At 41.3% G+C, this 13233-nt stretch overlaps 1 protein-coding gene across 1 annotated transcript in view; it reads right to left on the bottom strand.

Moving 5' to 3' along the window:
- The window catches only part of m1ap (meiosis 1 associated protein), a 28073-nt gene that overhangs the window by 322 nt on the left and 14518 nt on the right, over positions 1 to 13233 (bottom strand). The window contains exons 4-10 of the mRNA XM_054600889.1: positions 5455 to 5610; positions 5215 to 5374; positions 2945 to 3086; positions 2732 to 2795; positions 2457 to 2599; positions 1717 to 1832; positions 1511 to 1592 (exon numbers count right to left, since the gene is read on the bottom strand). Coding sequence (XP_054456864.1) covers positions 1511 to 1592; positions 1717 to 1832; positions 2457 to 2599; positions 2732 to 2795; positions 2945 to 3086; positions 5215 to 5374; positions 5455 to 5610 — 863 coding nt within the window. The remainder of the gene's footprint in view (positions 1 to 1510; positions 1593 to 1716; positions 1833 to 2456; positions 2600 to 2731; positions 2796 to 2944; positions 3087 to 5214; positions 5375 to 5454; positions 5611 to 13233) is intronic.

Here is a 13233-nt window from a genome sequence, read left to right as displayed (position 1 = left end):
ATATATCACTATCTTTGATTCGAATAATACAGTCTGAGCTGACAGCTCTTGGATCAATGAGACAGGCAAGACAAGAAAGAGTGAGATATAGAATATAAATAAGAGAGGGAGTTGACATCACCAGGGTAAATACAAACACTATGGTAGGACTTAAGTTCCACTGTAGTGAATAAAAAGAGAGCATGCCAAAGAACAGGACAAGACAAAAGTAGAGCCATTGCACATTGTCTATTTTCTCCCACTGTGGTAAACTATTTGAATGTCAGCAGCCTTATCAAACCCGATGAGTCACAGGGCCAACGGCTATACACTCTCAGGTCACAGTTGGCCTTGTGGGACGAAGTAACGTGGAAGAATGAAATGTTAAGATCTTTCCAAGTGAGACACACAATCTGTAAACACTTTTCTATCAGATTTTATTCTTCTTAAGAATGGTGTAGAAGATTAAAAAGTACTGGAATGTCAGTATTTATAACTCACTGAAAAAGAAAAGAAAAGACAGATTCACAACATTATCTGTTTCTGTCAAAAACACACAGCAACTGTTTGACTTGATGAGATCATTGGATCTCTTCCTGTATTACAGACATGATAATTCTTGTGCTATATCAGGGGTGGAGTGTAACTATGTAAATGTACTCCAGTACTGTGCTTAAGTACATATTTGAGGTACTTTACTTACAGTATTTACATTTTTTACGCGACTTAATAATGCTACGGCACTACAACCCTGAGTGAGATGTTGTAAATGTTATATTTTTTTTAAAGCTTTAGTCACAAGTTGCGTTTTCAGGTTAAACATTTACATAAAATAAACAAAGACATGATTAGTTTATGGAATACAAAGGACTGTTAAAGATTAACCCTTGGTTCCCAACCATTTTAGCTTGTGACCTCTCATAAAATGTGTAGCAGAGACAATTCCCGGTCTAAACTTTTTACTCGGTTTCATTTCAATAACTGTTTAAATATTTGAACAGTTTAATATATCTTTTTACAAAAAAAGTCAGCAGCCAAGTCCAAAAGATACATTTTGATATTTTCTTCTTCCCTCTCCCATTAATCATGTCAAAACTAGCTCCCCCTCGAGTAGCTACAGAAGTATAAATGCTGCTTAAACATTGGTGCATCTGGATTAATAGCATAAATGTATTATAATAAAACAATAAAGGGGGGATGTTTCTGCAAAAGGAGTTCTTTTACTTTTAAAACTTTCAGTATATTTTGCTGATCGCTAACTTCAACTTGATCTTAATGCAGGAATCTTTGCATTTTTTGATACTTTCAATTAAATTAATTTGATAAACATATTACATAAAGGGCTGGTTTCTGTTTGTGTCTGTGTATTTATGCACTAAACTGTCGGCATACGGTAAGTGCTGCCATCTGCTGAGTCAAAACAAAAGTGAGCCAAAACAAAAGTGAGCGAGAAGAGGAAGTTGCATTAGTTAAGCCCACACTCTCTGCACACAACCTTTATGAGATTCATAAAACATTCTTTTATGTTTACCTGCCGCGGCTGCCTGCTGGCTGTGGGTTTAGGGCCCTCTAGTGGTTGAGACTGGTCCCTGTGGGCGGCTGCTGGCTGCAACCTGGAATAAACCATCATCAATATCCTGTCAGCACAGACCTCTACATCCAAATAACACTCTCACAAGGGCTGCACAAAATGTATTTGCATCATATTTCCATCCTGGTTCTGCTGACCCCTCTGACCTGTACGGGTATCGTGGCTGTGAGATCAGGCCTCTGGTCCTGAGGTGCTGGTACAGGTTACTGCTCAGAGAGAGAGGGTTGAACACACACTCCTCATCCAGCTGAGTGAGACAACCCTGACGGAGAAAACAGACAGATGACAAACATCATTTGAATGTCTGGATGTCTCTTTGTGGGCTTTGTAATTGTGTGCACGCTGTTTACACTTCAGCAACATGCAAATAAACCCATTGAACTCAATGACAAGGAGACATGCACATGAAAGGCTATATCCCGTTCATAACATACATGAAACACTCCAATATCTTGGCAACTGTTTCAGTCCAAAATTGTATGAATCTTAAAATAATATCTTATCACCAGGTTAGAAGAGCAAACCCACAAGAGAACTTTGGGATGTTTTATCACAAACAACAGGAGATGGAGCCAGAGCAAGCGACAGCGGCCCTATAGGAACAAATGTCAGCTGGGGATCTTAATAGATGATCAACAGTTCCCCCGCCACATGCTTCAATCATGGGGAGAACCAGCTGTAGCTGTTCTCCAATCAGCCCAGGACGGGCAGACAGGCTCTTTCCACCCTCAGTCAGGAGAGAGGAAGGTGTTGAGGACTGACCTTCTGTAGGCCTCTCTCTCAGACAAGTGGCACACTTCTTCAACAACCAAGCAAGCTTTTGAGCTGCGGATGCCTCTGTCTACTTCTGTAATTAGTTTCTAATGGAAAAAGGTCACCTATCCACCTGTATAGTGTGCACGGCATCAGGTGCAGGTTGCTGAGTGGAGACGGGCAGAGAGCAGGGCAGCAGCAACTCCCTGGAGACCACAGGCTTCAGAAGGAGGGAGAGAGACGGGGAGGGCTGGAGGAGGTAGTGGGAATACACACCTGTGTGGTACACAAGCACACACACACACATACACATACACATACACATACACAGACAAGGGCATGTGAGTGCACTCAAGAGGACTGATATTTCACCTTATTACTCTCTCCTTCTCACACACATACATGGACCTGAGCCTCCAGCTGTAGACCTCTGTGCAGGCTCCACCTGCAGCAGCAGGAACAAGTCACGACTCTGAAAGAGGGGAAAACAAAATGACTGATCCTAGTAGCCATTTTGTTAAAAGGTAGCAAGGACCCTTGTTTTTATTGATAAAATCTAAAATGTCTAAATTGTGAAAAAAATTGTAAATAAAGATGAACAAACTGAACGTATTCACACACCCTGAGAGAGTGGCAGAGAGCGTGGAACATGTTGTGGTTGGTCTCCATTTCATCCCAGTCCAGCTGCCAGCAGGTGGTGGGGCGGAGCACCAGCGGCAGGCCGTACAACAAACTCTCACACACTCCGTCTGCACGCAGAGTCCTAAAACACACACACACACACACACACACACACACCTTGTTTAGCATGCGGCCCTAAAATGAAGGACACACACTTTTTATTTCCCCGGCAACTGTTTCCAATCAAAGAAAACCACTTTGTGGACTTGTTCATCGGGTGTTACCGCTGGAAGTGTAATATTTTATGTCCAAGAAGACGTCATCCGTCTTCTCTAAGCTCCTGGAATAGTTTTTTTTCAGCAGAACACTGTCTGTATTAAAACAAATCATCACGAGCACAGAGAAAGAAGATGACATCATCCCCGCCAAGATGAATTTATTAGCAGTGTGACCGTCCTCCAGCTTCATTTACATGGCACTGATGCAAATCATGACTCATCAGTATTTAAAGCACTCACACACAAGGCACAATAACCTTCGGACCGACCGGTATGCAACACACACACACACACACACACACAATTTGTTTGATTCAATGCACTTGGTTCGGCTAGACAAGAAAGCTACATGGCTCTTAGACTGTAAAATATTTGATTATATTAGCTAAGATACATTTTTGGTGCTAGGTCCGGTCAATATGAGAATTCCTTAGAATTATGTTGTAAACCAGTTTGATGTATATCTACCTACTTTATCAGTTAGGTGTGTTAAATTACCATCAATCTGTCTTTATAAGAGATGACTTTATGTAAAAAATCTCTCCCCTTGGCACACATTTTGGTTGTGATAATCTTTACTGAAGTAGATTGAGCTCATTAAGATCCCTGTGCATGTTATGTTTTATTTGAGGCTCCTTTTTCTTTTGCAATGGTTAGTGGGGTTACTGAGTACTTGTTCTTGTCTGTTTTGTATATACTGTATGTCAACATGCTGGAATAGATTCGCATGCAAATTAGCGTGCTGAATTTGATAATGTGTTGATTCTTTACTGTAACGTGTTTTGTTTTATGGTCTCAAAATAGGAAAAAGGAAATGGAAAAGATAGAATAAAAATCAATGTATTACTGCAACAACAATGAAACACTGAAACAAACGTGTATGTCTAAGCATTTGTAATTTTTCAGCCATTTAAATGAACTGCAACCAGAGCATGCTTGTCCTGTAAGGAAATGTAATAAAAGATAAGGGTTCTATATACTGTAACTTACACAACCTGCAAATCAGCCAACATCACCTCTGTGGGGTTGTGCATAAAGACAAATTCAAATGTATAAAATGACTTCATTTTATAATTTTCTTTGTGTTTGTAGAATGTGTTTTTAGTGACTTATAAAACATTTACAATCATTGTTTGTTGTTCCTTGTAGCCAGTGTTGTTGCCTGTCCTTCCCCTTGTTTACCATAGTGTTACCATGTCCCACGAGTTTCTACTATATGAGGCATAATAACATTCCTCACAAACAAATTAAGGAAAGTTCTTGACTCTTTTAAGCACTGAGACATTTTTTGGCCCATATCTAGTTGTTTTGAGTTTTTTCCAGAATCGGAGCAGAACAAAGCAGACTCTGATGTGACGGGAGAGTTTCATCTAGGAAATATTCCACGAGTCCCCGCTTTTAGAATTGGGCCATTCATAGACAGGCAGGGTTTTACTGGACATGACACACATAATGGAGCATGCACACATAATGGAGCATGCACACACACACACACACACATGCTTCATCTCTCCCTCACTCCAACAACCTAAAAAACAAGGAAGCATGGATGTGAGTGTAAAAATGTTGAAGGTAGACATCATATCCAGACATATCCATAAATATGTTCATCTCGTCTTCATCCACAGAGTTTGTTTTCTGCTTTTGTAACTCATTTGAGCTTATGTCTCAGAAACAACTGCATGATTATTAAACAATAATGCCAAATGATCATCAGTGCTGTTGGACTATACAGTATCATGTTATGCTCAAACACGTGGAAATGGTTTGACAAAAGTATCAACTTGTAACATGTGTCTTTGAATCAAATCACTTTTAACTGGTTGTGTGGTTATGTTGAAAAGGACTGCATTTTTCAGCTTTAGTATTTTGTTATACCATTTAAGTGAAGTTCAAAAAGCCTGTGGATGGATGTGGACTTTAAAGCAGCAGAAGCAGACTTTTTAATACATCTGGCTTCTCCGTAAGAGTAGAAGACCCCTCTCCTCTTACTTGATTGCTTTCAGTCTCCGTGGCGGTTGTCCCTGATTGGCTGATCCCTTAGTGAGAGTCAGGAAGTCCCGGACGCTCTCTGTCTTCACACCCAGGTCGGGGCTCAGCGGGATGAGGGCGGGGCTTATCAGTCGCTCCTGCATGTCACACTTCACACACACTTACACGGGTGACAAATGTCATGGTGAGCATGAAAAGACATCAGGTATGACTGTATCTGTCTGTGTGCAGTGGCTGCACCTGGAACGGGAGTATCCATCGGACTGGGCAGCAGGAGGTGGAGGTGCTCTCTGTCTCCACCCTGCTCCTGAAGCCACGCCTTCAACACCGTCTCCATGGTGAACACGCTGTTCTCCACCCGCTGCAGGTCCACCTCCGTTCCCAACATCAGAGAGTCTGAAGGCGGACAAACAGAGGAGACAATAATGGATTAAAAGTAGACTCTGCAGACAGAGAAAAAAATAATTTGTGGCTGTTTTAACAACTTTTAAAATCCATGTTTTTCATAGACATCATTTTTTTATCTTTGACCACTAGGTGGAGGCAAAATCCAATCAATTGAATTCTATAGTATGACCTCTGTGACTTGAAAGACACTTAAACCTCTGAGGGCTTCAGTGTCTCTGGTCATCCAAAACCCTTCTTAAGATTGACTCAATGAGAACATCTGGCCTTGATTTCCTAAGGGGAAGAAGTAGGGCTGTGGAAGTGAACTGACTATGCAAAGAAAAAACAGCATGTATAGTGCTCTAAAATCTGTTGCTTTTATGGCTATTTTGGAGACATTAATGTAAATCTCTGTCTCTCTTCTTCTATGTTCTGTAGGTACAGTTCCTCTTATCCCAGTGGACAGAAAGCAGCCGCACCCCGCTCTCCTCTCTCTGCTCTCTGACTTCCAATTATCGTTACAGAAAACAAAAAGACCTGGCACACCCTCCTCTATCATCCCCCAATGTCCATTTATTATCACAAACTAGACACAAACCTTACACAGAGCCCCTCTTCTATCTGGTGCTAAATAGTTAATGACCCATCAGGAGATAACTAATGGGACTAAAGGGAGAGGAGAGGATCAGGAGGCACTGTGGGAGCGAGGGAGGGTACAGATGGAGGAGAGGCTGGCAGAAGGGGGGATGAGGCCGAGAAGATGTATGAAGAGGAGACAAAGTATTTAAACTCAACCCTGCCGGGAACTTTTAGAAAGTAAATGAGAAACTTTAAATTCCTAGAATTAAATATGCCTTTGCGTCTTTCATCTGTCATCTACAGTACGGAAGCTATTTTGGGTTCTGGGCAAAAAGTTTCCGAAAGTGACTCATCCAGAAATAAGTACTTCTGAGAGGAAAGAATTGTATTTGCTGATGGACGTTTGTAGTCAGATCCCTGCTGAGTGAAGGCGACGAGGAAGAAGGAAGGGAGAGGAAGAGAGAAGATTAAGAGGGTAACAAAGCATGTACTAGTGGCACTTTAGCTTCACAAGTTCTCCTTTAATGTGTCAAAAAGAAAGCATGTAAAGTCAAGATACTTTGATTTCAACCCCCGACACATGCCACTTAGCTCTCTGTTACAGTAATATGGATTATAGAACTGGTGGGAATTCTCTGATACTTAATAACCTAGGAGCTGAGTCCTTCTGCATATCAGCGTTGCTTCCTTACTGATGAAGACTGTGTGGAAAAAGTGTAAAGGGAAGAACTGGATCAATTCACATTAACCCAAAACAGTTAGACAGAGAGAGATGTAAAAGTAATAGCTAGGGTAAGGGACCTAACAAGGACCTGGATAATCAAAGGAGGAGGACAGCAAAGAGAAAGAAGTGATGCGCTCTTGCCTTTAAGGAAATTGTAAAGCAGAGGGATGGAGGAAAGCGGGTTAAATCAATAACTATTCCCCCTGATAATGTCTGTCTGGGGAAAAGGAATGGAGAGAGGAGGAGGCAGAGCAAGTGTGGGAGAGAGAGAGGGATACTAGAGAGAAAGAAATATGGAAGTTGGTGTAGAGAAAAGAAGGGAAGAAAGTATAAATTACACAGAGAGAAAGAGCAGGAGGAGGAAGGAGGAAGGACAAGATGAGATAGGGAGGAGATGGATGGTTATGGTGTTGGAGGAATGATGTCGGAAATGCTTTTAATTAGACCATGGAGTGTGTATCTGTGTGTGTGAGAGAGTAGATAAAGAGAGAGGAAGAGAGAAAAAACATAAATAACTGTGTGTGTGTGTGTGTGTGTGTGTGCACGTGTCATACTCGATTCCACAGAGCTTCACACTACTGAATGAGGAGGTCAGGTGAGATCAGTTAACTCTGGCGTTCAGTGAGACAGAAACGTAGCTGAAGTGATGCGATGCTGTCTGCGTCTCTCCAGCAGGCTTATCTGACTCCATGAGGAATGTGTTTACTCTGCTAAATCCCCCCCCACACACACACACACACAGATGTCTCTCCTTCTGAATCTTTGCTGAGTTCATTAAGTGTTTGTTTACCCTAGGTATGCAAGATAAAAAAAAAAAGTGTTATCATTTGTCCCTCACAACACTTTATCTCCATGCCTCCTGGTTCTCCTGTCTCTCCTTCTCTCTGGTCGATTAAGAGATTAAGACACTATTAAACGATGGCTATAATAAGACTCCAATGTGACCTGCCTCATCAATATTGATCAGATATATTTTTGGGCTGTAAAACGGTAGATAGACACATTTAATTTCACAATAAAAGACCCCAGTTATTTCTGCTGCTTACTCTTCCCCCCTGCAGTATAGGTGGACTTGTTTTATTGAAGCTGGGTTAATTCAGTTAGGACACTTTGGGTCCTAATGGCCGGAACTGAGTGCCCGCTGCTGACTCATCACATCCCTAGAAACATGCATCCTTTAAGAGGACGGCTGCTAATGCCTCGCCTGCGTCACCCTCCTGTCTCCACCTGTCTAATGACCTGAGAGCCTTTCCTGTCCAGATGACTCATTTATGATTCCAGATGTGGAGGGATGTGGATGTACACCTAAGGCACCTTCTTACTGTTTTGTCTTCAGTTAACAAATGTAGTGGTGCCATGTGTCTCAGTTGTCTGAATACAATTTGAGAAGGCCAAACATATTTGTGATTCATCTCCACACACACAGACATAACCTTAACAATTTGATTAGATTAAAATGGAATGACTTTGCTGTCATTTCCCCGGAGACTTTTTTTTTTGGTGTTGTTAAATGAATGACTGATTAGCATTTTCAGTGAAGGTTAGATTCTTTTCTAACCTCTGCCAATGGGGGCCGTCGCTTATAATTTGAAAATCGCCTCCGTTGAAATAACGTGAATATTAGCTCTCAAATGATGTTTCTAAATTCAAATTTGTGTTCAAATGAATGTGATCAATGTACTTGTTATATGTCATTTGTGGACTTTTTGCAAAGGTGACCTACAAGGATAAATCCACCTATCTGGCTTTGACCATCTAAGTTATAAAAACCCCAAAGGCATCGGTGTATACGCTTGTTTGTCCTAGACCAGATAGGCACTTATTTTTGGGTTAGTAATAATATATAAATCACTCTGGGGAGATAAATACATTCCGTGCTTTCTGTAATTGACGTTCTTCGCCCTCTCAGTCTCCTCTTCTTATATATCTGTTCTTTGTCCTGACCCTCAGCTCTCTCTCTGTCCCACCCTGGCCCCCACCCAGTAATGGTTCTTTTTACTGCCTGTACATTAGAAGAGCGCATCGTCCACATGACCATCGACCAATGTAACATTAGCTTGTGTGTGGGGGAAATTAGTGACGTAGCGAGCTAATGCAGTACCACAACAGGAAACAGACCCTGTATTCACTCATCCATTTAGATATGGATCAGCTTTACCCGGTGTAGTCAATGGACACTGTGCAAGTGTAATGGTGGGGATTTTCAGGAAGCTTTAAAGCATCACATTGTCTAAGAAAGTAATGGAGAACTAGTTGGAACTTTGCTACACTATATATATATATATATATATATATATATATGTATATATATTATATATATATATCCTGTATATATATTCTATATATCTATATGTATAAATATAAATATATATATATATACATCACCTGACTGCCACACCCATCTACACACCTGTTCCCACTTCCCTCGTTAGCTCTACCAGGCCTTCCCCGACTTCCTCACCTGCATCTCATTCCCTCGTTAGCCACTCTCCACATATACCTTCCTTTTTTCTGTTATCAGATCATCATAGCTGTAATGCTGTGTTCTGCCTGCCTGTTTCCTGCCTGCCTGCCTGCCTGCCTGCCTGCCTGCCATTAAATAACTGAATTAATTCTGCTACCAACTCTCTGATTGGGTCAAATCCCTGTTCTCTTGGCTCCCGACCCTGACATGTACTCTATTGGTTATGATAGCATTGTCCTCTCCAAGTTGGTCTATCTTTTATACTATGCACAACGATACAGATGTCAGCAATTAACTGGTTGCTACATCAAAAGCACCCCAGTTGAAATAAACCAGAATTATCCTTCCAGGTTTAAAACCAATATTGTAAGATTTGCGTCATGCCCTTTCATACTTATGGTTATATCTTACTAGTCTTATCCTTTTAGAAAATCACTCTTAATTCCACAGGAAACTCTTATGTAATCTAAATAAAAATATCCTTGGCACCAATGTGTCAATTTGATATGGTGCTGAGGTAACACTGTGATATGAACCGAACGTATCCCCGACCCAGACTTCACAAAGTGTACATAAACATGAGGGAAGCGTTCTGATGACGGTCTGTCTGTGGAGCTTCCCTCTGACATATCCATATTTCACTAACAGAGCGACACTGTCGGCACACACACACACACACACACACACACACACACACACACACACACACACACACACACACACACACACACACACACACACACACACACACACACTGTCCTTGTCTGTCAGCGTGTCTGTGCGAGCAGTAATGATGAATAGCTCGTTGATGTACTTTGAGACTGTGACAAATAGGACATTGATCATCTGGTCTGAAACACTCGACACACCAGCGGCTGTGTGACCTAATTGCTCTGCAGTCACTTCTGATAAAACCATGCGGTCACTGGGACCAGTAAAGCAGATGGACACTTGAAAAGGACAAGAGGACGAGGGGGAGACAACAGCAGTTATCTGGCCGTCATCACTGAGGACAAAGACAAAAAAAAAGATGACAAATACTTTAGAGAAGGTCAAAAATAGGGACATATTTTTATGACGACTCATTGGGTATGTTACCACATCTTTGGTGTTTTCAATTTTGTATAAATGGAAAGAATACAAAAAAAAATACATTTGGATACAAGATGGATCCATAAACATGAAAAAAGTCCCTCAATATTCCTTAATTTATGCTGCTAAAAAGACGTTACCCGTAGGCCACCGCATATCCATCCGCTCATTAAACATTAACATCAAACTTATCGTATAAACCTGTTGCAGCCATGTTGATGCAAATAATTCATGTAACAGGGAGCTCGATCCGCAGACAGAGAGAAGTCAGGTGATGGCAGGAGATCAACTGCCTGGTTTCAAGCAGAATCTTGAAATAGGAGAGATGGAGGAGAAGGACACAGACACTTCTAAAGGATGGCAGCTCGGACGGCTTCTTTGAAGCACTTGAAAAGGAGGACAGAGGTTGAGAGGAGCTCTGCAGACAGTATTCATGGAGGCACGTAGGAACATGGTTGAAAGAGGACAAGGAGGTAAGATGATGGTGACGGAGCAGACCTATAAAGAACGGCGCAGAGAGGAGACAGGCGATAGCAAATAACAAACCTCTCAAAAACGACCTTGTCCTCCTTAAGTGGCTTGAAAGGAAAGATGAAAGAGACACATGGTCTATCTGTGTATGCTCAGGTACAGATAAAGAGGACAGGAACACATGAGGAGCAGTGATTTTGTCCTTAGAGAAACAGAGAGAAGGTATAAAAGAGGAAATGAGATGGAAATAGAGAAGGAAGTGAGAAACGAACAAGAGTGAGAAGAGGAAGAGAAAGTTTGCCATCACAGAGCGATATTTGCTGGGAAATCTGATTCAATAGGCTTGTAATTTAAGACAAACTAACCGCAGGCAAATGTAACAGAAATGAGAAATTAAGACTTTAATTGCTGTTTTGTGATGATAAGACAATCCTAGCTGGTGGAATATTTCTGCAGTAAAAGCACAGAAATGAAAACATTTACCATATTTTTTAGCAACACTAGCGGATGGGTTCTATAAATGGCAATGTCGCATAGGTGGTTGGTCGGCTGAAGGATGAACGTTGATGATCCCTTAACTTTTTTTCTAGTACCATCATCATTTTTTTTCATTACAAAACTAACTTTAGAATGCTATACTAAGATGCCAAACACGGTTACCACTATACCTGCTAAACAACAGCATGTTAGCATTGTCAATGTGAGCATGATAGCATGCAGATAGCATTTAGCACAAAGTCTTTGTAATGTTACATCTTTGAGGGGGAGTATTGGAGGTAGGGCAGAACATTCATGGAAATATATGAGATATTTGGCACCATGTGGGCTGAGAAGTGAGGTAAAAACGTGATCATATCAAAACGGTCACATGCTGCATCACTGATGGATTTTAAATATTGTGTTGCTTTTAATGCCTTCACGACCAACGCCCTCCACCTTCATTAGTTAAAGATTGCACTCTAATGCCATTTTTATAAAAAACAGCAGTACACAAGCAGCCAATGTGAAGACGTTAAGTTATCTACTTCCTATTAGCTCGCATGTTGTATGTGTTTTGCTGGATCGTAGTTTATTCATCCATGCAATATTTAAGGAGTAGGTTTTAAAGACTTATCTGATATATATATATATATATATATATATATATATATATATCAATCTCCTAAAAAACGTTTAAAACATATTTTCCAAAGTGTTCCCTACTTTATTTAACTTTACATTCGAGTGATTCCATTTATTCTACCGCCAATCCTCTCATTGTCGAGAGAGGTGAAGAAGACAGAAGAGGGAAATGATTGACAGGACAAGATGCAGAGAATGGAGACAAGCATGTGTAAGAACACTCTCTGGGTGTTGCAGTGGATCACTCTGAGGAGCCGTTTCTCTGCTCACTCTCTTGCTCTTTCTTCAACCGACCATCTGCTGTTGTGAAAGAGGAGACGGGTAACTGAAACAGCTCTCATGCGTTGTGAAATATGTGTCTGAAAACCACAGGAGAACCTCTGAGACCCCACCCTCTAATGCAGCTGGTTGATATCAACCCGTTTTTTTAGTTATGAATGTGTCTCTACTGCAGATCTGCAATGATTTATTTTGTGAGATTTCCATGCCCCTCTGACAAATTGGGCTGGAAAATAGATTCAAAGATTAATATGGAGATTGATTGACAGACAATGGATATTTTAGGAGGGGTGATATGGAGAATATTGTGTGTGCATGACGCGGAGTAACCAGCCGTCTCTCAGCGTGGGACTAATAGGTTCCACATCCTGGTGTGAAGAGTGATGCCCGTCTCCATCTGTACGACCACCTGCTGCACCGAGGTGTGAACAGCCTGACCTTGGCATTGCGTGTGTGTGTGTGTGTGGCGAGATCAAAAACACGCACTCCTATAATTCATGCATCTTCATATGTGAAACCATATTTATGTATAAATAGATAAAACACTGAGAAAATACAGATTTTGTCATACTTGCTATTGAATTTATGGCCAAATAGTGTAAGCGTGCCTGTGTGTGTGCTTCCTGCCTGTGTTATGCAGTAGTTGTGGTTGGGTGTGTGCGCAAGTCTGGGTGGGGTTTCCTCCCACGCACCTCTTTACACTTATACCCACTACACACTAAACTGAACTAGCTGACTGTGATGGAAAACAAACAGATCCAGAGAAACAGAGAGGGAGAGAGAGTTGAACCCAGCGTTGAATGACTGCAGGTGTGTGGTTGTAATCGTAGAGCTGCGAAGGAAAAGTCTGCTGGAAAGATGTTTTTACGCTGAACCAATTACACAAAAATGTAGGAATGGC

The sequence above is a fragment of the Anoplopoma fimbria genome, chromosome 7, assembly GCF_027596085.1.
Source record: "Anoplopoma fimbria isolate UVic2021 breed Golden Eagle Sablefish chromosome 7, Afim_UVic_2022, whole genome shotgun sequence".
Taxonomy (NCBI): Eukaryota; Metazoa; Chordata; class Actinopteri; order Perciformes; family Anoplopomatidae; genus Anoplopoma; species Anoplopoma fimbria.
Note: the sequence above shows the minus strand (reverse complement) of the source record. Positions and strands in the feature narration are given on the sequence as shown.